General features: G+C 43.7%; 1 protein-coding gene across 1 annotated transcript; it reads left to right on the top strand.

The window, feature by feature from the left end:
- Positions 1-469: 469 nt before the first annotated feature.
- Positions 470-23,427, top strand: tnfrsfa (tumor necrosis factor receptor superfamily, member a). The gene is made up of 10 exons (XM_017493199.3): positions 470-728; positions 17,629-17,776; positions 18,182-18,310; positions 19,215-19,326; positions 19,788-19,930; positions 20,113-20,205; positions 20,816-20,856; positions 20,972-21,247; positions 21,906-21,942; positions 22,805-23,427. The coding sequence occupies exons 1-10, from the start codon at positions 699-701 to the stop codon at positions 23,092-23,094; spliced, it is 1,299 nt and encodes a 432-aa protein (XP_017348688.1). The 5' UTR covers positions 470-698; the 3' UTR covers positions 23,095-23,427.
- The last annotated feature ends 3,389 nt before the right edge of the window (positions 23,428-26,816 follow it).

Here is a 26,816-nt window from a genome sequence, read left to right as displayed (position 1 = left end):
TTGTTTACTAGATTCTCTGAGATTCTTGTAAACATCTTGTAAACAATTTGCCACAAAACACTGTTTGCCAGACAAGTGTTTTAACTTCTGTAGGATGTCATACATATATTAATACAAAAAACAACAACAAAAAAATCGCTACGAGTCTTTGCACTATTCTTAATCTTTCTTCAATAGTTATTAGAATGACTATTAATACTACAGAATCATGTTTTATAAGACACAATACATTTACTTTACGTACAGTACTATTTATTGCGGTACAATTCAGCTTATTGGACAAACACCAACTGTGTAAATAACAACAACAACAACAAACAAGAAAAACCAGGCGCTTCTAAAATGGCGGCCCCGCCCCTAGGCCTGAGAAATCCCTGCACGCGCTCAGTGCCGCTCAATGATTGGCCGAGAACCCGGCGCGCGACGTGGGTATGACGTCAAACTACGTGAAGCCCAAACTTTTCGGCTAAAGTTTCTCAGCTGCTGAACGGCGGACGCTTCGTGAGCACACAGTCGCGGCTCTGAGTTTTCAGTTTCGCTCGCTAAATATGACAAGAAGTGGATAGTAGGATTCGATACGGATTTCGGTTGAGTTGCGGAACGGAATTTATTTTGTTCTGGGCGTGTTTTTCAAAGGGAAAACTTTTGGGAAAAGTTGTGGGGGGGGAAACAAATAGGACCCTCCGTCACGGAGCAGGATGGGCAAAGAGCTCACGATGGAACACACGGTATGAACACACACACACACACACACACACACACTTGTGACAGTAACATTAGTATCTGTTTAATTTCATTTGTTTATTTGTACATTCATGACACAGCTATAATGTAACCTAATATTTCCACATTGTAGCACAAAATAAAGGAAAGTAAGGACCTCAATAATTAAGCGTTATTGAGACTTGTGAAATGAATACAAACCAATCAACCTCTCTCTCTGTGTGTGTGTGTGTGTGTGTGTGTGTGTGTGTGTGTGAGAGAGAGAGAGAGAGTGTGAGAGTGTTTTTTGTACCATATGTCCCCACAAGGATGAGAATATGACAGTTCAACCTTGTTGGGACATTTGGCTGGTCCCAACAAGGTACTTTTCTTTCTTTCTTTCTTTCTTTCTTTCTTTCTTTCTATCTAATCTAAACTACTATTAAAATAACACTAACCTTACCTTCAGTAACCACCGAAACCCTACAAGAAGTTAAATGTTTGCTTTTTGCCCACTGAGGGTAAGATTTATTATTTTAAAGTAGCATTAACTGTCTACCTTAATAGGTATGTCAGTGGAATGTCCTCACAAGAATAGTAAAACAAGTGTGTGTGTGTGTGTGTGTGTGTGTGAGGGTGAGAGGTGAGAGATCATCCTGATGAATTAGTGATTCAGTGTGTTTACATAAATCACGACATTAGATAACATATGACGCATCCGGTTAGGCTTATCTGTACCTCAAAAGCTGCTTTTAGACCTACTGCTGCTTCGTCTTATTATTATTATTATTATTAGTAGTAGTAGTGGTATTAGTAATAGCATTTGTCATTATCACATATTAATGGTAATAATAATAATAATAATAATAATAATAATAATAAGTAACTAAATAATTACATAAATAATAAACATTATTATTATTATTATTATTATTATTATTATTATTATTTTTATTATGTGCTCCATTTATAGTGTTCAAGTTACAAGTCTGTTGTACAAAAAACCCACTTTAAAATTCTTTCTCGCACAATCTGTGAGTTTTACGTCCGTGTTGTCTTTTATCGCATCACAAATCTACTTTTGCTGTGAAAAAGACCACTTCCTATTTTGTATGGGTTTTTTTTGTTTTTTTTGTTTTGTTTTTTGGAAGCAGTAGTGAATTGTTGTTGTGTTGTGTGCTGAAGCCATGTGCTCATCTCCAACAGCTGCTTCCACTAAAGAAGTCAATAACGTCTTCGTCCTCATACCGCAATTAAGAAGGCCGTGCAAAAAAACCCCGAGCTTGTACACAAGCGACCACGCAGAGTGTCATCAGATAACGTTGTGCAACACGATAAATATGTCGGATATTCAGAGTAAACTATATATATTATGTGATGGAGACCAAAAAGATTTTTTATTTAATCAGACCGGAGCATTTACTTAGAAGATTTAAAAAAAAAAAAAAAAAAAAGATCAGACTGCTAAGATATTTTTTTTAAATGATGTATTATCGAATAATAACTGAATAATTTTTTTTTATAATCGTTTAAATAAGAGTTGTTGGTGAACTTTAGAGAGTTTTGGGCATTAGTGAATAAGGCAGTGTGGACGTCTGTGTTTGTGCAGATTTTTCAGTCGCACAAGAATCGTCCTTGTGTGTCCTCATGTGTCAGTGCGGGTTTATTTAAACTGGTGCGCTTCACACTAACCGGCCTTGTCCTGCTCTTTCCTCGCACACCTCACTTGGAGGAAGGGATATTTTTTGGTGAAAGAGTGCCAGTGTGAGCCTCGTTCCAGTGCTCAAAGAGCCATTCAGACCCGTGTGTTGGTTTTTCCAGACGCGCTTCGCCAAAATCCGCCGCCATAAATACGAAATCCCGCGGCACATGCGTCTCATCGTCTGCTTTTGCGGTCAACCATTAGCGACTTTAAAAAAAAAAAAAAAAAAATTTTTTATAGACTTTCCCTCCTATGAAGCCGATCCAAAGTGTTCAGATCGTGTTGGGGTCTTTTATCATTTCACAAATTTGGAGCTTGAGATAAGTGCACTTTGAAAATGTTGCTCTTCTCCGAGTTGTTTATTGAAACAAAATAGCTGGGGTGGTTGGCCGTTCGGGTGTTTATGCTACGTGTAAACCGTGCTAGGCGCTGAAGAACCGTCCCGCGTTCTCAGGAGGATGAGAACGGGTGGGAGGAAGAAGGGAGTGGGGGCGGGAGAGGGTGAAATCAGGCCCAGCAGCACTGTGCCGCTCCTATTGTAAACTTCCTGTCAGCACAGATGTTGGTGACGGGAATCAAATCTTTGTTCGCAACTCCCACCCACACATGCGCTCGCGTTCATGCGCGCACGCGCGCGCGCACACATGCGTTTGGGATGCGATCAAGTACTGTGGTCCTTCAGAAGCTCTTTGCCACTTTCTACATGTCACACAAACAGATGTTCCCCACACAACCCCCCCCCCCCCCCCCCACCACACACACACACACACACATAGTTCTCGGCTCTCTCGCACACGCACGGAGGATGTTATCGGAGGGTGTAGGCACAGACAGGAAGTGTGTTTTCTATCTCTTCAGTCCAAACATAGCAAGCATTCCACATCTCAGGATTCCACAAGAAAGTGCCGCCACGTCCCTCAGCTCATTAGGAGCTTTATATCTTCCATCTGATGTTTACATGAACGTCTGGGAGAGGGGCTGAGAGGGTTTGGGTGATGCAATCTGGTGCAACTGCCTATTATCAGAGTGGTCAGGTGTGTGTGTGTGTGTGTGTGTGTGTGAATCTTGGTGGGAACCAAATGTCCCAACAAAGATAGGAATATCTGAGTTCTGACCTGTGTGTGTCTGTTCGGTGGAGTTTGTGTGTGTGTCAGTGGGAGAATAAGCTACTGTTCCTCAGCCTGTATGGATGGTATAGCGTACGTGACCCACAGCGGAATAGAGGTAATTTTCATCCCATTAGAGATGTTTATACAGAGAGGATGCCTCACCCACGTTCTTATCTAACTAGATAATATCCGCTTTCATAAGTTTTTCCACCGCACGTTTCTGACGTTTTCTCAGCATGGTGAATTGACTCCTTGAGCCCTATGTTAAGACCCTGAAACATGTTTAAGTTGAACGCGGTGCTCCGGTCGGTCAGAAAACACCTCCGTTCACTGTTCTGCCCACAACAGTGCTGATAAAGCCGGCCTCCGTGTTTTGACATGCAGGAGTAAGACTGATCGACTCTGGTGGCAAAAAGAGGGTGATTCGGGACTCTCGATATCGCTCGATACGCCCAATCCATCGGCTCTACTGCAAAAGATGCTTTTCGACTCCTTTACCCGTTTAAAATAACTACAACACCAAGCAATAAGTGCCCGGCCTCCTAATGCTAATAGCATTTACTTCTTTATCTCGGCACTTATCTGCTCCTACTATGAAAAAGACAGCAGTGGTCTTGGATATTTTTTATTTTTTTCGTTCTCAGTTCCCACACACAAAGACACACTTAAGATACAATTAATAATGGGGTCCTTCAAATAGATCTATCTATATGTACTTATTTACAAAATCTTCTTGTTTTGTTTTTTTTCAAATTCCATCACTCCAATGGGATTGCTCCAGTTGTTTACATTAGGGATTATATTAGACCTCTCGGTATTCGTGTGTGTGTACACACCAGTCAGCCATGACACTGACGGGTGAAGTGAATAACCTTGATTTCGAGGCGTTACAGTGGCACCTGTCAAGGGGTGGGATATATCAGGCGGCGAGTGAACCGTCAGTTTTCAAAGTTGATGTGTTGGAAGCAGGAAAAATGGGCACAAGTAAGGATCTGAGCGAGTTTGACAAGGGCCAAATTGTGATGGCTAGACGACCGGGTCAGGGCGTCTCCTACCCAGCAGATCTTATGGGCTGCTCCCGGGAGTCGGTATCTACCAAAAGTGGTCCAAGGACGCACAGCCGGTGGGTGACGAGGCTCTAAGCTCAAATGCTAAGCTACACCAGCTAATCGTAGCCCAGTACAGAGAACTTTTATTTGAACAGCAATACTGAAGTTAATCATCAAGTTGCCTCATGTTGAAACACGACGACGTTGCGATATGATTAAACAGCGTAGGGTTAGATAAACAGGACTGACGCTGCTATTTGGTGAATCTGGTTTGCATGTTTTACTTAATATGGGCTGTAGACATTTTCACTTTTTTTTTTTTTTTAACAAGGATTTACAGACACACGTTTACAGCGGCACACGATAAATAACGAGACGTCTGGGATTCTGTTTTTTTTTTTTTTTTTTTAATATGTATATAAAATGTCGGATATTAAACTACTGAGAAATACTTTCCGAAACGGTTCAAACGTCGACCCCCGGTTTATATTCGCAATTGACATAGTAATATCGTGTATCGTGCATTTCGGAGCTATGATTCTCACTTCAGCAGCAAGCTATATATATATATATATATATATATATATATATATAAACATTCTAATTTGAAGATTCAAACATGAATATAGCACAGACTTGAGGAGAAATGACTAAACATCACCGTTTTTAACTTCTAACGAGGGATGAGATATGATTTGAACGGTCGATGATTGATTATCGATCGTTCGGGGTAACCTCGAGAAACGTCCGCGACCGACCGCCGTTTCTCGTCCGGTTTTTCCGAAGGATGGAGCGTCGTAAACGCTGACGACGGTGATTCGTCTCCTCCTGAAGTGAATGCGGCTTTCGAAGTCGTGCTCTGTGAGGCGGGATGCTTTTAAACGAGGCGCCCTGTTCCGAAACGCTCTCCGGTTGTACGTGCGGCTCCGGGGAGCGCTTTACAGAAGCCGCGCGCCTTTTGACACGGCTGTAACTCGAGATCTCGGCTCTCCGGCGCTCGGCTTTTGTCCTCTTCAGAGCGTCTTTGGGGAGGAGGCTTTGTCAGGAATAAAGAAAAGCAGCCGCACCCTTCGCCGGAAGATGATGCAGGGAGGGACGGTGTGTTACACATACGGATAGTGCACCTGTTGTTCTGGTAGCCTGATACACAGCCCAATTTAGGGGGGGAGAGAGAGAGAGAACGTGAGCGAGCGAGCGAGCTGAAGTTCCACTGTGATCATCCTTCTCGTTTTATTTCTTGGTTCTTTCTCTATATGTGGCCTTTTATTCATCGGTGCATTGAGGGTGCGTGTTTAGAGTAAATACGAGTAATTAAACGCGGCCGTCGTTTAGGATTTTAGTTACAGTCCGTGTGTGTAGCTCACAATAAGACGGTGTTCGGTTCCAGGGTGGACCCACATACCGATAAATTCACAATGCCTTGCGCTCATGCACGTGAGTAAAACGCGGCTCGTTTCGAAGTTGGTCAAAACATCATTGAGTACCGTGTTCGCGTGGCGTGTCCCGACGTGAATATAACTCCGGGCGTGTTGTAGTCAAGGGCGCTTGCTCATCGGAAGCCGGAAGCCGGCCTACGGGCGGAGGTCCATCGGCACGATAGGGTTTTACGGCAACAAGCGTTAATGTATCTCGTATCGCTTTGAGCAGGTGGTGTTTGAAGTTGAATCCTTTTGTCCGTCGTAATCGCTCGTTTAGTTGGCTAGGTTGGGAAAAGTGTTGCTATTCTTGTAGTAGAGTTGAGACTGGTAGATCCTGAGAATAAAGCTGCTGGTTGTACCATCTCAAGGCGATAGCGGTAGTACGTGGTACAATGGCTTCTTCCGAACTGCCTGAGCTTTACAAATAGGAAAAGGAGGTGTTTGTCTGATGCCAAATTAGCATACGTTTGTATTAGGAAGTCTCTTGGTGTCTGATTCGGTGTTCGGTTTGTTCCAGGGGTGTATTTACTCTATCGTGGGCATGAGTGAGAAGTCAAGCTTGGCATGTTTATCAAGTTTTCAGGACACAGAAATGAGTTAATAATTATACATGAATTATTCATTCATAATCAGTAACTGCCTGGTCAGGGTTGTGTTGACTTTTTATTTATTTATTTATTTATTTATTTATTTTCTAAACCTTTCCTGATCTCGCCGATCTTAGGTCAGTGGTTAACATGGGTATGCAAAACAAAGGTCCCCTTTATGTCTTATACAAAAGCAGTAACGGTTTGTAAACCTATGTATCCGAAGGTCCCTCCTGGTGCTAAGGTAGTGACTCATAAAAGAGATATTTAGCGCAAAGATCAGCGGCCAGTGGTATGGCTTGTAGTCACCACTTGGCTGAGCCTCAATAAGATTTATTCCAGGTCAGCGGCTAACTGTAAAGACACAAAAATCCCTTCAAGTAATTGAAATATAACAACTGCCTGTATAATTCCATGTCAGTGGCTAATGCAGTAGGTATGCAGCTCAGAGTTCCTCGCAGTCTTCCGCCAGTCGTTCAAATCCAGATGACTGGCTAATGGTAAAGGTATGCGGGGTAAAGTCCGAGACCCTAAATGCCTGGTCCGGGATCAGTAGCAAACAAAATCGTAGCGTCTTAACACGTTGCGCTGAACATCCCTCCCTAGCTGGTTAATGGGTGGAAACTGTCATATAACCGGATGAGTCAGTCAGTGCCTTTCTTTGGAAATCAGCGATGTCCTTTGGAAACCTGTCGAACTCGTGATTGTCTGGGAGGACTTTGAACTCTGACTCATCCTGGGAATATTTACGTCTCCAAAAGCGCCTCGGTGGAGATACATGAAGCACGAACTCAAGCACTTAATCCTTTTATTTTTTTTATTTTTTTTGGGGGGGGGGATATATTAAATCGGTTCTCTTCGAGCCATGAGTTCCATCATCCTGCCTGGCGACTGATCTCATAAGCTTGACTAAACACGCCTTAGTCGACTCTAGCAAAGAGTTTCTCTTCTTCTTTTTTATTTGTACATTTTTATTTTTTTTTTTTTTTTTTTTTTTAGTCCTGGATCCAGCATCACAAAGTTAATTGGACAAACAAAACCATCTATGCGCTGGCTTTAAACACACACACACACACACACACACACACACACACGAAGCCTGATATCTAGCATCGTCACTGGCTTTCCAGTTAAAGAAACGAGAGGAATTGCTGCAAGTCAGCCAGCCTTTTGTTGGTTTTATTTATTTATATGTTTATTATTTATTTATTTTTAATCAACACAAATTAGGAGTTTTGTTTTGTTTTGTTTCCACCCTTATCTGCTTATTTATTGTGTGAAGAGTGGTTTTCACACAGGAAGTGCACTGTAAAAAAAAAAAAAAAAAAAAAATCATCAAAGGTTTCCGAATCTCTGTCTTGCGTTTTAAAGTCTTTCTTTCAGCCAGTCTGCGTTGTTACATTTTTTTTCTTTTTTTTTTTTTTCTTTTTCTCACCGTGGCATGATAGTCGATCTATTAGACGCTGAAGTCAGACGCCAGACGTCTAAAACTGCGTGTCTGAAATGCAGAAGGTCTGCATGGCTGTGGCTTTCCTGCGCTATTAATATCCTCCCACGCTATACTCTCTCTCTCTCTCTCTCTCTCTCTCTCTCTCTCTCTCTCTCTCTCACACACTCACACACACAAACGATTAAACTTCCTATAGCTCGCGATTCTGATCCGATGTAATGGCGACGTGTAAAAAGCCACGTTTTTAAAGCCGCTCAGCCATGTGTTTGGATCTGTGGATGTTCCTCCGGAAGCCGTGTCTGTGTTAATAAAAATGCTTTGTTTTTTTGGGTCCTTGCTCTGCTCGTGACTCGGCCCGTAGACCTTAACGGATCAGGACCGTTTAGCTCCCGAAATACTGACAGCTGAATGAAAACAGAACTTGGGTTGACCGGATTAACATTTGTTTCAAAGTTCAAAAGGTCAGAGTGTGTGTATGTGTGGAATCCCTACATATTAATATAAGTATGTGCGTGCGCACGTGTGTGCGTGTGTGTGTGTGTGTGTGTGTGTGTGTTTGTGTGTGTCATGGTTGTTTGGCCCTCATGTGAAGCCTCTGCATTGTCTCGGTGCTTCCTGTGTTCCCCGAGAGGATACGTTCGCAAGGTTTCACACGCTCCCCATGAGCGCGTGTGTACGTGTGTGCATGCGAGCATCCGTGTTTACATGCGTCCGTCCGCCGTGCGGTTTCGAGTGTGTCTTCACATGATCTGTGGTTCGGTTGATAAACCTTAAGCAACACCACAAAAGTCATCCGTCACACCGCTTGACCTTTTTGCAAGCTTGTGTGTGTGTGTGTGTGTGTGTGGGGTTGTGCTGGTTCCCATCCTTTTCTTAACTGACCTCTCTTCCAGTCCTCAGCCAATCTGATCGGAGTCTAATTCTTCCAAGTCTCTCTCTCTCTCTCTCTCTCTCTCTCTCTCTCTCTCACTCGCTCCATCTCCCTCCTGTTTCCCATATCAGCAACATCCTGTACAAAAGAATAAGAGGCAGTTTGATAACGAGACTCACATGCTTGGGAAGGAGCGATTCCTGTGCCTCAGGATTAATGAAGAATGGTGTGTGTCTGCTTATCTGAATCAGAAATCCTTCCTGTCGTCCAAAACATCTCTGTCATTCCAAATAACTAACGTCCGATGTAATTGACTGTAACAAACTGTACACTTATCCTCTCCACATACAGTAGAATAATGCCCGTCTGTACATGACGTTCTACTGTTAGGAAGAGAAGGGGTGTGTGTGAGGATATAGTTAGTTCATCCAGACAATTGCCATCTCGAGTACTAATTCCAATCGATCAAAAAGTTAGGAATCGGCACAAGCGCACGCACGTAAAGGTCGGGCGTATCCGCTAAAGCCTTACGCGGCCGGCCCTCGGCTTCCCGGTTCCAAGACGAAGGCACGGGAAACGCACGCTCGTTTCCGGTGTGTACTTTTCTATGGTGGGCCGCCATGTGCGTCTCATTTCGGGTCCTTTCACCGGCCGGGTTGTTTGTTTAGGCACCGGACCACACAGCTGTATACAAAGTGGAAATGCTTTTTATCCTTCTCTCATCTGGAGAACGTTTTCCCGTCTCATTAGGCACGCTCCAGCGGGATCTTTTTAAACCGTGCCTCGGATGGAGAATACAGTAAGGCAGGGGTCTGGGTCGTTTTACATAACTGGGGGGGGGGGTTTAGTAGACCAACAGCACACCGACGACCCGTCTTATACGTGTTAATTTATTTGACGCTACATTGTACACGCACAAATGGAACCAAGGTGGGGGGCGTTACAAGTTTTGTTACAAGTAAATGAATAAAAAAAAAAAAATAGGAATGTACGGTGTAAATATGGCGGAAATGTATCATAACTATTGAAGAGATTGTTGAAAGACACGTGTTTCACAATCAAGGACAAAATAACGAGGAAAAGGAGTGAACGAAATGATTAGAGGTCATGTATTTTGCTGCCTGTAACTGGTTATCACGGGTATCGACAGTAACGTCCGTCCGTCCGTCCGTCCATCCATCCATCCATCTTCTATACCGCTTATCCTTTTCAGGGTCACGGGGAAACCCGGAGCCTATCCCAGGGAGCATGGGGGACAAGGCGGGGTACACGCTGGACAGGGTGCCAGTCCATCGCAGGACACACTCACACACCCATTCATACACTACGGACACTTTGGAAACGCCGATCAGCCTACCGTGCATGTCTTTGGAATGGGGGAGGAAACCGGAGTACCCGGAGGAAACCCCCGCAGCACGGGGAGAACACGCAAACTCCGCACACACACACAGGGTCACGGTGGGAACCGAACCCCCGACCCCGGAAGCGTGAGGCGAACGTGCTGTAAGTCCCTTAGAATAAAAGCGACCGGAAAGTAAACAGACGCAATGTGTTTTGTATTGAATTCGGGCGTGTGTAGCAGGTGTTGTACTTGTGTACTACGCGTGCGTCACGAATGACTCGCTCATTAGACCCGGAGAACGAACGGGCCGAAAAAGCCAGTCCGTCTAAGCTTTTGTGTCTCTTGTGCCGTGTACTTCGGAACAGTGTGCGGTATCCCACAGCTCGAGGATGGCTCGGTGAACGCACAGTTCGGGTTCATCAGAAGGTGTCGATTCATTTTCCATAACCGTGTTTCTCGTGCTCTTTCGGTTGGCTTGACGTGTCTCGGAGGAAACACACGTTGGTCTGAACCCTCTCCATAGGGGAGCGCTGGCTATGATAACAGTGATTCTCCTTCATGTCCACCCCATTGATTGATTGATTGATTTATTTATTTATTTTTTATTTACTCCTTACTTATGTTTTATTCCATCACCAGTGGCTTGTAGAGTGGGTCGCTTCGGGTGACCCGGTGTGTGTGCTTCCCTCGTTATTTCGCTTACAAGTAAGCAGATCAAAAAAAAGTAGAGCAGCCGAATCGACTATTCTGTACGTTCTTAAAAAGAAAGAACTCTCTGGTAAAGGAAAAAAAAAAAAAAAACGTTGTAGAAGGCAGCTTCTTTCCAAACGAAGGAGGCATATTTTATTCACCGTCCTTGACCTTTTCTTGAACTCGTGCTGTCGCTATGACGATTATTTAGCACTTTTTAAACGTTAGACGTTTTGGGGAAATGGAACGATTTTAAACACTAGATTACGAGGTGCCTAGTTTTTCCTGTTGTGCTCTGTGTGCGCATAATGATGTGCTCAGTGGAACGCTAATGTATTGTGTTGCTATGTTGTGGTTCAGCGTGATGTCTTTGAGTGCTAGTTTCAAGTGTTTGTGGCTTTTTTTTTTTTCCCCCCACATCGTGGAGGTTAAGGTTACCACGCTGGTCTGCAGTCTGACCAGCTATTACAGCCTGGGCTACACCGCAGTCTGGGCGAACTTGCTTTGCAAGCGAGTGTGTGTGTGTGTTTTGGTGCGCGCGTGAGCATGTTTCCTCTTGCATCACAAGCCGTGTGTCATTTTGATTTACACTAAACGTAGGTTTTTGGTTTTCATATCCCGACAGATTGGATGCTAAAAGACAGGAGCCAGTCCTAGATTCCTCGATCCGTACACGAGGATCTAGGGCTGCATGGGAAAACAGGAAGTGTGCGCGCATGTGTGTGTATGCGCGTGTGTGGTTCTTGGCATTCGTTTTAATCTTCGTGTCCCGCCTTATCTTATTCGCCCCTGGTCGTGTCTGCTGGCTGAACCGCGTTCTCTCTGCCTTGAAGAACTTTCCTCTTGACTGACACACGCGCGCGTGCGCACACACACTGCATGGGAACCTTCATCGTTCAGTTTCAGAAGGGCTTTTAAAAACGGACGCGGTTAACAGGAAAACCTCCAGTGTGGGTTCTTGTGGAAGAAAGTGATGAAGCTATGAAGGACTATGCTAATAGTAGCATCTTAGCGTCTGACTAGTATTTTTCTTCAACTGCCAGACGTCGTCCGAGTTAAAGGACTTCTGGATGAACGCCGACGATATCTACAGTAACGGAAGACGGCGTCGCCGCGCATGTTTCCGACGAAAATGTTGACATTCTACATTACTTTAGTTAATGAATCACACTGACTGAGCGTCTCCAAGCACATTTACAACCGTCAGTCAAAATGGATTTCAGCCTCATGGCCTGACTGTACCTTTTCGAACCCGTAATCCTAACGGAGGGAGTTTCTCTCTCGTTTGATGTCTACAGGGTGGTTTTGTTTTTCTGCCAATTCACTAAATCTGACTTTATGAAATACCCCGACACTGTCCGAACACCGTTCGGTCTTCAAGCCAACGTTAATGGTACTACTAAACGTGCTGCGTTTGACTAAAAGTCATACCTTGGAATTTCTGACCTTCAACTAGAAAACGCCTAAAATTCCTACTCGGAAAGCCGAGAAGGTCTCCTCAAATCCGAGTTCGGCACGTGACGTCGAATCAACGTGGCTGTTTCTGACAGTGAGTGTCTGGTTCTTTTAAACCATAGAGCGTCATGATCGTGGGTGGTCGTGATCATGTACTCGTTTGTTTTATCTTTAGTCTGCATTAATGCACTTAACTATCTCGACATATATTATTAGTCGGTTTTGCAGGCATCCAAAAAGAAACACAACTGGGCAGCACTGTGGAGCTTTTACTTGCCCGGAGGACCAGTTATCGAAATTATTATCCGTCTACCACCGAATAGACGGTGTTCCAACTGAAGCTCGCTCCGTATTCGAGGAATCGGGTTAAATCCTGCTCGTACGCCGTCCGCGATATCCGTCTCTTGCCTTGGATCGTTTTGAAAGTGACCGGATGAGCAGCATGAGGAAAATCTCCTGGATGTATTTTTTGCAGAACGCAAAACGTCTGCAGGACGTGCCGGACGGAAACATTCCTTCTCGGGCCGGCTCGGACTTTTATCGGCCATACGGCAAATGCGCCGACTTGACAGGAAACCTAGTCCGACTGATTGAATCCGCTTCGCGTGAACTCTAAATTCCACTCGTCGATTTCAGTCCGTTCGGCCGAAAGCAAGACGCCTAATTAAAGCTCGAGTTCCTTTCTGACTCGTTTCCCACGCTGACGTCTGTGCCGTCACCGAATTTGCGAGAGCAAGTGTCGGCTTGACACGGAGTAACCCAGCTAGAACTTTAAGTAGGATGGTTCTGAAGTACTCAAACCCAGCCCATCAGGCACCAACAACCGCACCATCGTCACGGTCGCCGGAGATCGCACTTTTTCCACCGTTCTGACGATGCGAACGTTACCGGGCTCTCGCGGTTTGACGACACACGATCGCTAATTGCACGCACAAGCAGGGTTACATGCATGTGTTCCTAATAAAGTGGCCAGTCAGTGTATATTATGCAGTGTAGTTGTTTATCTGTCGGTATTTTTACGGCTGATTTGCGTACCGTATAAAAATGTTGCTTATGTGCAAAGCGGCTTTCCCTCCCCTCCCCCCATAGCTGTGAGCGTTGTGTGTGTGTGTGTGTGTGTGTGTGTGTGTGTGTGTGTGTGTGTGTGTGTGTGTGTGTGTGTGTGTGTGTGTGGGTATGTGTTACGATTGGTACAGTGCCGCTGGGTGAGCCGGCCAACCCTTCTGTATGGAATCCAGTGATTCACCCAGGCTGGAATGTGCGGGCCCTGCACAGGAAGTGAGGTCATCTCGTCACTATCTCCTGACTTTTATTGAAGGATGAGGAAAAAGTGTGCGGTTTGTTGAGCTGTGCAGCTATGCACATGAAACGAATGAAAGAATATACTCTAAAAGGCAAGGTGCAAATAAACCGTCACGGTTTAAATATTCCAAGCCGCGTTTTTGCCACGCGTGAGGTCATCGGGACGTAAACAGGAGCAACCTTTGACCCAGATGAGTCAGTAAAGGGCGCATGTGCAGTGGAGGAGGGAGCACAACAGGTGCGGCTAATTCCTTTGGATACTAGACATTTGCTCCGTTGCATGTGAAGCATTTAGCGTCTGGAGAAACGCTCTAAGCTGTGTGTGTGTGTGTGTGTGTGTGTGTGTGTGTGGGTGTATGTGTGGCTCATTAGGAGGCCTTTTACAGTTCCTTTCAGCTGAATAGACGCAGTGTGTTGCTGAAGAGGGAGGAATCTGTGCTCTCCTCTCCTCTCACTGCATTCCTTTTATTTCCTCCTCCTTATTCTTTTTCTTTCTCGTCTCTCTTCCTCCTTCACTCGTTCCCTTCTCTCTCATGACCTCTCTCACACTTTCACACCCCGCCACCTTGGACTTCCTTAATGCCGCAATTGTTGAATATCTGCGACGGAAGGATAGAGGAGAAGAGCGGGGACGGCAAGCAGAAAGTAAGAACGTGTATAAGCGAGAGAGAGAGAGAGAGAGAGAGAGAGAGAGGGAGAGAGAAAGAGAGAGGGAGAGAAAGAGAGAGGGAGAGCGTGTGCCGTTGGAAACTCTGACGCGAGCGGGTAGAGTGTGTCTCGACAGTGCAGCTAAATCCAGGAAACTCCCTTAGATCAACAAGGCATGGCCACTTTCCAGAGAGTTCCTCTGGAGCAGACACACACACACACACACACACACACACACACACAGACGCAAAAAGTTAATGTCTTAATATCTTTCGCATGCACTTTATATGATCTTTTCTTTCCCACTCCCTGGTATCCACTCCCGTACCCCCTCGACGTCTTATTTTCTCGAATCATTCCTATAGAGAGTGATGAGGTCGTTCTTCACGTCCGATTATTTTCCACCAGAGCAAACCGGGCCTCGAACACCCGTCGTCACGTCTCCGTCGATTAGGCGAGCAGGGGTGCGATTACATCCGTTTTACCTGATCGCTGTTATCACAGGTTGAACTGACGTAAAATACAGCCTACATTTAAATAACTTCAGGTAGAAGTAGAGTACTTCTCGTTCGTTTAATGCCGCCTACACGCTTCCTTTTACTCCGGATCGAGGAGCTATGTGTAGGAAGGTTAAGACTGGTTAAGTTCATCACACTGTCGGGTTTTATTTTATTTATTTATTTTATATATGTAATATAAAAAATTCCCCACCCATACAAGAATCTTCAGGGTTACATTTCCACGAAATAAAAAATAAAAAAATTGTAAAAAAAAAATATATATATATATAATTTTTTTTTTTTTTTTTAAATAAAAAAATTTCATTAAAAAAATCATTTAAAAAAAATTTTTTAAAAAATTTCCATCCGATGCGCGTCGGAGTATACCGACCACTGCATTTCCATAACAAAGCAGCAGCATCTGCTTCACTTGATTACACCACCCTGCCAGCGCTGCCCGCATTTCGCAATTTTCATTTTAGGGCATTTAATCGTTTCCAACTCTTTCGCCTTTTTTTAAGCGCTTTTTACACACTCCCCCCCCACCCCCCCCACCCCCGTCTTTGTGCCGGAGGATAATGGGAAATGTAGGCCATTGGCGGTGTAATGTTTCCTCTGAGGTGTTCGGTGACCGTCAAAAAAAAAAAAAACGAAGAAGAATAAAACGAAGGGGGAAAAAGCAGAAGGAGGAAGAAATGTGGGTCATTCGAAGCGGCACTGTTGAAAGCGGCCGTCTCTTTGTGACCGAGCTGAAAAGATGGTGAATAGAGAGAAGCGCCTGAGGGGAAAGTGGGCAAAAAAAAAAAAAAGCGCTCGCGATAGAACGGTCTCACACTCTCTCTCTCTCACACACACACACACACACTGTTCATGAACCAGCTATTTATTTTTTTCTTACACTTCAAACACTCACTTATTAATATATGAATGCTCACCACGGTTGTAAAGAGTGGCTTCGAGTTACCGTAGCCATCCTGTAAGCTTGAACCAGTCTTGATTTATTTATTTATTTATTCATTCATTCATTTATTTATTTTTGCTTTGCACGACTCCGTGTAAACCAGCCCATCAACCCTGCCACAGACAAGGTCATCGCATTTTTCCCCCGTAACGATGTTCAATGTGAACATGACCTCAGTTATGACAAAGATCACGTTCTTCTGATGCTGAGGATAATCTAGCGGTTTAAACGAGCGGTTACTTTGAAGCAAGCTCGACCAATCGGAATCCGATTCAACTCCACCTCAAGCAACGGCAGCGAAGAGCGCGCCTTTTCCGTTTCCCGAAAAGCAATGCTTCTCAAGCCTCCGCAACCCGGCCAAGCGCGCGGAACTCGAAAATAAATAAATAAATAAATAAATAAATAGAAGGCACCGTGGAATTTTAGCACAGGTTATGAAAATGAAAGGGAGAGGAAAAGTATCCCTTCCTGGAGAGATGTATTCGACAGGTCATGTTCACAGCTCCGCACACTCGCTGTGACGTTACCGTAAACACTGCGGCGTGCTACATGGCTACCTAGTGTACGTTTACCTTTCTGCCGCGGAGAATCGAGTTTATTCAGTATGTGCTATTAAGTCGTCTTTCGTGATTTCAGACGACATGGAAGCAGAAACTTGGACACGTTTCTTGAGCTTGTAGCTCTTGGTGAATTTAAAGCAATGAACGGGGGCCGCGGAGGCTCGGCGGTTAAGGCTCTGGGTTACTGATCGGAAGGTCGAGGGTTCAAGCTGCCACTGTCGGATCCTGGAGCAAGGCCCTTAACCCTCTCTGCTCCAGGGGGCGCTGTATCATGACTGACCCTGCGTTCCGACCCCAGCTTCCTGACATGCTGGGGTACGCGAAGAAACGAATTTCAGTCCGCTGTAACGTATACGTGATTAATAAAGACTCGTTATATTTATCGTTATCATTAAAGCGACTTGTTATACAACTAGAACCGTAGCTAATTATTTCATATTGTGATTTAAAGAAAGTGAGCCGCCTCCCTCTATTACAGCTCGTGTTCATTAGTCACCGGGACAAGTGCCTTCAGGCATGATACACTTCTGATGTTGATATGAGCTGACGCAACACTGATGAGTATATTGCTTCTAAATCATTATATTTACACCACGATTTGAGGAAAATAAAGAGTGTCCTTTTTTCTATCTGGATGAAATGAATGACAAACCATATGACGGTGCTTAATATCAAGCCCTGCCTGAAGCTCTTGGCCTGTATCGGCATCGTTTTATGGATTACACAGCCATCAAATGACTGGCCGGTTGGATAGATGCGTGAATGAGAAGAGGCACGGGTGTTCCTATTAAAGTGTCCTGTGAGTGCATATACTATACTTATATAAAGCGCCCGTGAATACATGTTAAGACCTCGGAAATGTGTCCGTTACAGTTTCCAGGCCCCTACGCCATATGTACGTGTGCGCGTCTATGTGTGGGGATGTCTGTAACCATGGTAACAGCACGTGTCCTTAGCTTATATTTCATCTGGGTACAGTAAAGCCCCCCGCTCGTTAGCTTCCCTACATGGATTTGCATCTCTCTCTTTAATCTTCCGGGTTCTCATTTATCAAAGCGCGTGTTGAACAAGTTCTAAATCCGTGCGCAGACTAGCAGCGGTACACACACGTGGCGCTTATCGCACGTGTATATGCACCGCCGTACGTAGTGGGTGTCGCCGATAAATCCCGTACGTCCTGAACGCGCGTTGCGTCTGTGCACGACCTCGGAAGTTTCCCCTACCACTTCCAGTTGAAGTAAGAAAGGTACGTGGACTGACCTGAACGCATTTGTCTCACCAGGTTTTTCTTCTCATGCTGGCTCTGACGGCGGCGAGCAGCCGAGCAGCCGAGCTCGGCTTCCAGCTGAACCAGACGGCCAAGCAGCACGTGTGTCTGGAGAACCAGCAGTATCCTCATAAGGGGTTCTGCTGCGAAAACTGCGAGGCCGGTGAGTAGGAATGAACCCCTAGTGTGAAAATCGCAAACCCTGTTTGAGACGTAGTTGTTTTTCCTGTGTAAAATCCATTAAGAAGACATTCCAGCAATCAGAAGGAAACGCTTCTGACGGGAGCGCTTAGCAGCCAGCCCTAACAACGTCCGTCCATCGTTCCCATATGGCTTAGGAATGGAGAAGTGATGTGTGTTGTTTCGTTAGGGCTAGGGTTGCCTGTGGAAATATTAACGTACGATAACTGTCCTGCTTTATAAATATTTAGTACTGGGTTTGTTTAAATTCAGCTTCACTCGGGACAGAGTTTGGTCATTTCTCCATTTAATCACAAAAGTTGGCTTGTTAAGTAATCGCAGGGAAGTAAGTGTGTGTGGGGGGGTGTTTTTTGTATTTCTGTAACAGGCACCTACGTGAAGGAGAAGTGCACCGCGGATCTGGAGAAGGGAACGTGTGAACGATGCAAGGAGGGCACCTACGCCGAGCACCCGACCGGCATGGACCAGTGCCTTCAGTGCAGTCCGTGCCCTGCAGGTAGCTTACTTCTATATCTGTCTATCACGGTATTATTATTATTATTATTATTATTATTATTATTATTATTGTTTCCTTTGTAGCAAGCACTGTCCCAGCACTGAAGATCAAGATTGAGTGATTTATAATACAAATTTTTGTGTGTTTTTTTTTGTGGATTTTTGTGTGTTTTCGCTTAGGAGAAAGTTTTTGTCCCTGAGGCTATGACATGTTACAACAGATTTGCAGAGATGGCCATTACAAAAAAAACTACACTAAACGTCGCTGTAAACTCTATGAACCAGTCGCACAGCGTCCCATAGGACCGCTATAGGACTCTAATGGACACTCGTGAATAGAGCCGGGTTTCGGGTTTCCTCAGCCATGAGAAACCGATCAGCTACTGTTCCACAGTCTGGGTGTGGCCATTGTCCATCAACCATTGTTTTTGTGATTTTTCTTTCTTTCTTTCTATGTGCGTGAGAGAGAGAGAGAGAGAGAGAGAGAGAGAGAGAGAGAGATAATGGAAACTGTTGCTGACTCATGTAGGGTGTGTGGATGAGGACTTAAGGAAAATCAAAGCTCCCTCACTGTTTATGGGAATCTGCGCTGTAGTACATGAACGTCCTGTGATTTCTGTTCTGATAAACCCGTACTCCATCACATAAATCATGAAGATATTTTGCTAGAATATTTATTGCATTTATTTCTCTTCAGTTCCATGCAGTATAGGAAAAAAAACAAAAACACCTGTTGTTGAACAGGTGTATTTATTTATTTATTTATTTATTTATTTATTTATTTGGTATCAGGCTTGATATTCTGTGGTTTGATTTTCTCACTCTCTCGTCCTCGCGCTCTCTCCCTCACTCTCTCTCCCTCACTCTCTCTCCCTCTCTCTCCCCCTCTCTCTCTCGCTCCCCAGGTCAGATAATAACAGAGGCGTGCACAAACACGAGGGACACGAAGTGTGAATGCAAGTCCGGGACTTTCTGTCTGCCAGATGAGCCCTGTGAAGTATGCAAGAAGTGCACTAGGTACATTTTGAACACTTTGCTCACTGACATCTGTACGGAGTTTGTAAGCTCCGTTTCGACGATAATGAGTATGCGATCCACTCACAAACAAAATGAATTCGGTTCATGTCAGTTTCGCAATGGCATCTAACTAGCTAACAACATGATTTTTGGCCAAAACCTCATTTTTTTTGCCAAGGAGACGCTCCCTTTCTCTGTATTTAATGCCCATCACTATATACTCTTAACAGTTCAATATGTAAATATATATATAATGTTAACCGACGGTTTTCGTCTTCTTGCGTAAAGTCAAATAGATTAGTTATAGTTATTGTTTCCCATCCTAAGCACATGTAAATAAGACAATAAGTGTCCTATTTTTTCATATTATTTAAATACTTCGTGTCGGCTTTGATGTTGATAACGTATCGAAAATGCAAAACTGACGATATCCGTGATGATAATTCTCATTTCTGTCTCAGGTGCAAAGCGGATGAAATCGAGGAGCGTCCATGCACTCCGACCTCCAACACGAAGTGTAAAAAACGGCCTTCATCACCTCACGACCCCACCGTGACGCCCACAATCTCACCTGCACCCCGAAATGAAAGTAATGGGACCGTAGGTACGATCACATGACCACACTCTCGTTTCTGTTATGAGAGTTTAGCATTTTAGATTGAAACCATCGGGACTAAAATCTCCTTAAATATTGAGACTAAAACGAACCTTCATGCCTGTTACGAATGCACATTCTGACCGTGATTTTTTTAAAAAAAAATTTTTTTTTCCCCTCCTTTCTGACAGTGATTTTTATCGTGGTGGTTTGCGTGCTTCTAAGCGTCATTGTTCCCATCGCTCTGGCGGTTTGGAAGAAGACACGACTCTGTGGAAAACGAGGTTTTTAAACTAATTAAATTTCTACTATATGATTAAATTATTCTCATTACAACCGATTCTCATTGTCGCTGTAGGAAAACTCCTTAACCGACGGTCTAAACACAGCTGATATGTACAGTCTGATGTGTGAGTCTATGATCGGGGTGCTATTTGTGACCTTTCACTCCCATATATGGGCATAGAATTATCTAGAATGTCTTTTGTATGCTGTAGCATTAAGACTTTCCTTTCACTGGAACTAGTGGGGTAGCCCAACCCTGTTCCAACGTGACAGCGCCCCTGTGCACAAAGTGAGGCTTATGGAGACGTGGTTTAACGAGGTTGGTGTGGAAGATGTCGACCTCAACCCCTAAATCTAGTGGAAAGCCTTTTCAGAAAAGTCGAGGTTATTATAACATCAAAGGCGGGGGAATAAATCTGGAATGGGACGTTCAGAAAGCACATACGGGGCTCGAGGGTCAGGTGTCCACATACTTTTGCCGACATATCGTCCTATTTGTGTTGTAATTGTACATAATGTTGACACATAGTTTTAGACTATAAAAAGGGTTTATCATTTATTGATCGTTTTTTTGTTTGTTTGTTTGTTTTTTTCTCTCTCTCTTTTCAGCAAGCCCAGTGGCTCAAAATCATGACGTAAAGATTCCAATAGTAAGTCCCTTTTTTTACGCTTCAGGCCAATCGACACACCCCATAAATAATCGTGTTGATGATATATATATTTGTTAGTACAACTTCTGATCAACCATTGATTGTGTCTTTTTAGGACGGTGTTAGTGTCCGTACCTCTGAGGAGTGTGAGAACAGCCATAACGCGGGATTAGAGGAGGCGGAGCTGCCTCGCACTGAGCTTCGTCCGCTCCTGCTGCAGGAGACGCTTAGCCCAGGGGGTAAAAGCATCCCGGTGGAAGACGAGGACCGAGGACTTGGGGACAGCCTACCAAACACCACCAGCTCCTCCCAGACCAGTCTGTCAGCCCTGCCAGTCAACATGTCACCTTCTGTCTCAGCAAATGAGAAGGAGGTGGAGCCATGGGCCAGGGTGCGTGAAAACAGTCACACTAAACACTTTTTATACTCTCACGGTTGCCTTTTCTGTGTCCTGTGCACTGTCGGACTTTTACCTCATACTGTCCAAAACGAATTCCAAAATGAATTCCAAAATGCCCGCTATTATTATTATTATTATTATTATTATTATTATTATTATTATTATTATCCATGTAAGCACACATCTGGGATCACTCTGGCTGTTCCCATCAGCACGTCTGCTTTAATGCTTTAAAGAATCAATGCGACTCATTTAAACACGTCATCTCCGTGTCACGAGCCAAATATTATAGAACCAAACAATGCTATACACGCCCATGTGTAAAATCCGCACACTCCTGACAACCTTGATCAGCTGGATTGGGTGTGTTGGATCACGGAGCGAATCTAAACCTCAAGACGCAATTTTTTTCCCATTAGCAGGATCGGGCACTCCCGCTTCAAATAGACTTCGCCATTTACATGTCAGACTTGTTCTATTATGATCCTTTGAGGAATTCAGAAACAGCCCAAATGAGTCATGGTAAAGTCAGCAGTCGTACTGTACTGAAGAGACAGATTTTTGTTTGTTTGTTTCGGAGAACAGGACATTAATTCTGTTTTGGGGTTTGTTTGTTTTGGGTTATTTATTTATTTATTTATTTTAATAGGAGGATGGCACACCCAGAAGACTTGTTCCATTACTTGGTAAGAGACTTCAGTTTAACAGCTGTTCTATCTCTTTCACAGACACACAATGCTTTTCGAATGAATACGCTCACACACACACACACACACACACACACACACACACACACACACAGCTCAAACTGTCCGTGTGTTCTAGAGAGATTTGCTTCGTCATCCTCCTCCACTCAGGGAACACACATTACACACATTGCTGCTGTTGCTTTAAATGGTTGAATCCTTGAACGGTTCAATCCGTTTAATCGTCAACACGAAATCAAGCAAACTCCACGACGTTCAGAGAAGCTTGCGTTCTCTTCCAGATTCTCCGCAGACCTGGGCCGAGACGCGTCGTGTGACGTCATCCGAACGCGTATACCGCCGAAGCCCTCGCCGGTTTGCGCGTGTCGAACACGAGTACAGTTAAAAAGGTCTCGTGTACCAGCAAACATCACCGCGAAAGACTGAGTGCAGATTTATTTCGCGCAGTTGCAATTTCACCGATCCAAATAGTTTTTCACACAAATAAATAAATAAATGAAATTTTGAAAGAAAAGGAAAAAGCCGCCGCAAAATAAAGCAACACGATCACAAAATAAAACTCCCCGAAATCCTGCATGGACTGACCGGTACACGTATAAGTGTTGCATTTAAAAACTGAGCATTAGCATATTTAACAATAATGATAAAAAAATAAAAAAATAAATCTGCAGTAAATATTTCTAGAGTGAGAATCTTAAATAGTAGCGTGATTAAGCATGTTAAATGGCTTTCTCGATGAACGTTTGGAAATGATTTCAAAAATCTATTTGATATAAATATCTACGTACGTATGTATCTGTATGTGTAGTCCATTCCGAACGTCCTCTTTCTCTCTCCACAGCCGAGGAGGTGTCTCTAAGCAAGAGCTTCGACCTGTTTGACGTTCTGGATGTGCGCGTGCACAACAAGTTCTTTCGCAGCATCGGCGTAAACGACAACGCCATCAAGCTCGCCGAGTCGCACAACGCCAGCGACAAGGTGTACGAACTGCTGCGCGTGTGGATGCAGCGCGAGGGACTCCGCGCCAACATCAACCACTTGCTGCAGGCGCTGCTCGACCTCGACCAGCGCTACTCGGCCGAGCAGATCGCGTCCCGCTCGGTCGAGCGCGGATACTACAAATACGAGTGATTACTTAAAGAGGAGAGAGGAAAGAAAAAAAAATCAATCGTAACCAACTTGTAAATCGGAAAGTATCGCGCCGTTCCTTTTCACAGCCTGTAACGGACTGACGGCGCGCGCGTCGTTTACGATGAGCTGGTTTTAATATGAACAAAACTCGTGTAAACACTAGACTTGTGAACTATAACAAGCAACTTGGCATTCGAGAGTCATGTGGAGGAGCTAGATTTTTTGATTTTTTTTTTTATTATTATTATATTTTTTTTTTTTGGCTGCTGTAGCTGAACACATCTTCATGCCTCCCATTACCTCTTAAGTCTATTAAAGAAAAAAGAAAATGCATGTAAACAATCGTAAAACTGTACCGCGGAGGATGCGGTTGCACGTGAGAATCGGAGAGAAGCGATGCTCCGTTCGGCTCCTCTTTCATCCGCACGTGCGCACTGACGTTCCGCAGATCGTCACGGCAACGTTTTCTGATATATATATATATATATATATATATATATATATATATATATATATATATATATATATATATATATATATATATATATATATATCTCTCGATGTTAAGTTGATCGAAACACGAGTGCAGTCTGACATGATGAAGAGAATGTCGTGTTTGAGACAGCCAGAGGGCGGAGTTAACCTTTAGTTTGTCTCCTAAATCTCAGTTTGTAGCATTTTTTTTATTTTATTTTATTTTTTGGCTTTTTTATTGAAGCCAACACTGGACTCAGCGAAGATTCGCGCTAGGTAACAGCGTGGCTTTGTCTTAAATTGTGCACTGGCCTCAGGCGATTTTTTTTTTTTTTTTTTTTTTTTTTTTTTTTTTTTTTTTTTTAATTTTATTTTTTTTTTGTTGTTGTTGTTGTAAACTACAGGTTGGTCCGAAGCCCGCAAAGAATTATTATTATTATTTTTTTTTTTAATTTTTTTTTTTTTCTCTCCAGCGGTGACGGCGAAAAGCAGCTGTAACTATAGCGGACGAACGTTTTAAGTTTTTGACTGATCGGTTTTCGTGCACATTTATGGTTGAAACTACAGGCAGTTGAACCCCTAGACTACACTACACGCTAGTGAGGATTTTTGTCACGTCTTTCTATTCATAGATCTCGACCGTGGTGGAACGGAGGAAGGAAGGAAGGAAGGAAGGAAGGGGACACACAGACGATTTGTACTCCGATATAAGTCAAGGCCTTAACGCTCTCTACCATAGACTCGCTCACGCAAATCAACTGTGGTCGTTCAGAAAAGGAAAAAAAATGGTTTTGACGCGGTGGTAGACCGTAAGGATCGATTTTTTACGGTCACGGTTTAGCATCGACGGAGTCTTTGCTAAGGGATCGTCACCCGTTCGAGGCCATACTCCGCTTCTTCAACAGCAGCGTGTGAATCGTGAAAAGTGAGCGTCTTCTGTCAGTCACACAAACACCTCTTCAGCCTCTTCCATTTCCTTATTTATGTAGAATTTGGATGTATTTATTGTCATAGTAGAACTATGTTTAATTATTTATACCCGTTAACCATATCCGAGTGTGTCGTCGTGTGTATCGTTTATCCATTTACCTTGCAGTGTAAGGCACTACAACTGCGGCAAGTGGCGTGTTTTCGGGTTGTTTTTTTTTTTTTTTTACATGCCGAAAGCGCTTACATTTCCTAACGGGTGCCCCATTGCTCCCATTCAACACAGTTTTTTTTTTTGTTTTTTTTTAAATACTCTCAAACTATAGTAAACCATGGATGTGTTGGTACGTGTGTTGTTTATTTGTTTGTTTGTTTTTTAAGTTCTCATGGAAAGATCTCAAGTCTTTTTCCACTCACTGAGATTTGAACTTCATTTCTTTTTGGCCTGAGCTGTATATAGTCACAGAATGAACGGTTATAATGTCAAAAAAAAAAAATTTGTAGATTATATTATAAAAATATATGCATCTATAGAACCCAAGAGTGAAGAGAATGAAGTATAGCGACATCCTACAAACTGAAGGAACAAACTGGCGGCTGAACGAGTCCGTGATAGGAAATTCTAATCGGGTAACTTCATTTCATAATGACGCTGTTGTACTGTGTTTATCGTCGTTTGTTGAACATTCTTCCGAAATGGTCTAGACTAGAAGGATGCTGTTACAGCCCACGTCAGAGTTAGAATTATTTATCGACGATGGCGTCATTAGAGCGTTGCCGTTCTGTAATTTTCTCTATATAGATCGCTCCCGTATCGGCTCATGTGTGTGATAGCAGGTGGACTTTGACTCAGCTGTGTAGGTAGCGTCATAGCTGTATAAACTCTAGTCGTAAGTAAGAGTGTATCCTCTAAAGAGACTCTGTTCAGTGTTCATTCAGCTCATAACAGTGCAGGCACTGCCACCTAGTGTTTTCAGAAGTGAAATATCGTTCTACCGTGGATTTGATGCCGTCTGGTCCAAAAGTCTCAGCGCCGCTTTCAGTCCAAAATCTGTGGCGTCGCTAACTAAAAAGCTACAGGGGTGATAAAGTGTGACGCGTCGAGGTCCTGGGATTTTTTTTAAAGATGAATTTTAATTGGCGTTTTCTTGGGGAGCGCGCTGTCCGTTGGTTAAAGGGCTTCGTTAAAACTTTTGGACCAGATCAATCAATTCCCATGGACCTGTTTTTCTTTTCTTTTTCTTGTCTCCCCCCCTCCCCCCCCATCTTTCTATCTTCATGCACTTGTAGTGAGTTGTGTGGTGTTTTTTTTTTTGTTGTTGTTTTTTTTTTTTTTTTTAAATACAAGAACAACTCCTTCAGTAGATAAGCTCGATTTTTTTTTTCTTTTTTTTTTTTTTTTTTCATTATTTCTCTACATTATTTACTTTACTCATAGTTCAGCTTTATTTCTTTTAGCACATCTGGTTTTGTTTTTTTGTTTGTTTGTTTGTTTGTTTGTTTTTTCTTCCTACATTTGCTCACCCGTGTTTTTGCTCTCTTTATATTATACAAGCAAATGTATTTGCCCCCACTTAGAAAATAGTTCGCTCTTTAACAGTTTAAGGTATTTGCTGTTGCAAATGCGTTTGTAGAATGGTTTTAATTTTTTGAAATAAACATTTCTTACTAAATGCAACGTGTAGTTTTGTGTTGAAAATTAGGACGTGCGGAAGTCTTCCCGCCTCCTTCACTGTTGGAAATAGGATAAACGTCAGTCGGTAGCCACACTCTCGAGCTGCCACTGTCCTAAAAGCTTACGGGGATCCTTCCTCCGTAAACTGGTGCGTTTCCATGAGAGACACTGGAGCAGGGCTTGGACAATGGAGGCAGAGAGGAAAGCCATGTGAAGGAGGCGACAGCTCCTCAGGGAGAAGATCCACGGAGAGGCTTCTCCGTCTAACCAAAAGACATAACGTGGTTCTCATGGCCCAGAACCATACTGAAGCCCAAACCAGTGAGCGAGCAGGACAGGACAGAGAAATCTAACAGTATCGTACAAGGGGAAACTGAAGAACCACAAACAAATCAGATGGGGATATGTGGTCTCGATACAGAGCACTGCAAGGAGGTTCAATCCATTGGAATGGCAAGAATACCTTCTGAAAAGGACACCATCGCTGGGCGACCCGATAGAGGACAAAACCCATGCGGTCAGATTATGAAAGAATTGCAGGCGAGTTATCACAGGAGAAAGAATGTCAGCTTCTTGAGGACTGTAGACCAGGCAAGTCATGTGGTCTTCATCGAGATCAAACACGACGAATGACACTGATGTTCAA

This window comes from Ictalurus punctatus, chromosome 18 (assembly GCF_001660625.3).
Source record: "Ictalurus punctatus breed USDA103 chromosome 18, Coco_2.0, whole genome shotgun sequence".
Taxonomy (NCBI): domain Eukaryota; kingdom Metazoa; phylum Chordata; class Actinopteri; order Siluriformes; family Ictaluridae; genus Ictalurus; species Ictalurus punctatus.
Note: the sequence above shows the minus strand (reverse complement) of the source record. Positions and strands in the feature narration are given on the sequence as shown.

Bases quoted from the DNA above. Each gene is read 5' to 3' on its own strand.
- tnfrsfa (XM_017493199.3), top strand. From the start codon at position 699: ATGGGCAAAGAGCTCACGATGGAACACACG. The intron at 17,777-18,181 runs GTGAGTAGGAAT...TTTCTGTAACAG, and splicing joins CTGCGAAAACTGCGAGGCCG to GCACCTACGTGAAGGAGAAG. The intron at 20,206-20,815 runs GTTTTTAAACTA...CTCTCTTTTCAG, and splicing joins ACGACTCTGTGGAAAACGAG to CAAGCCCAGTGGCTCAAAAT.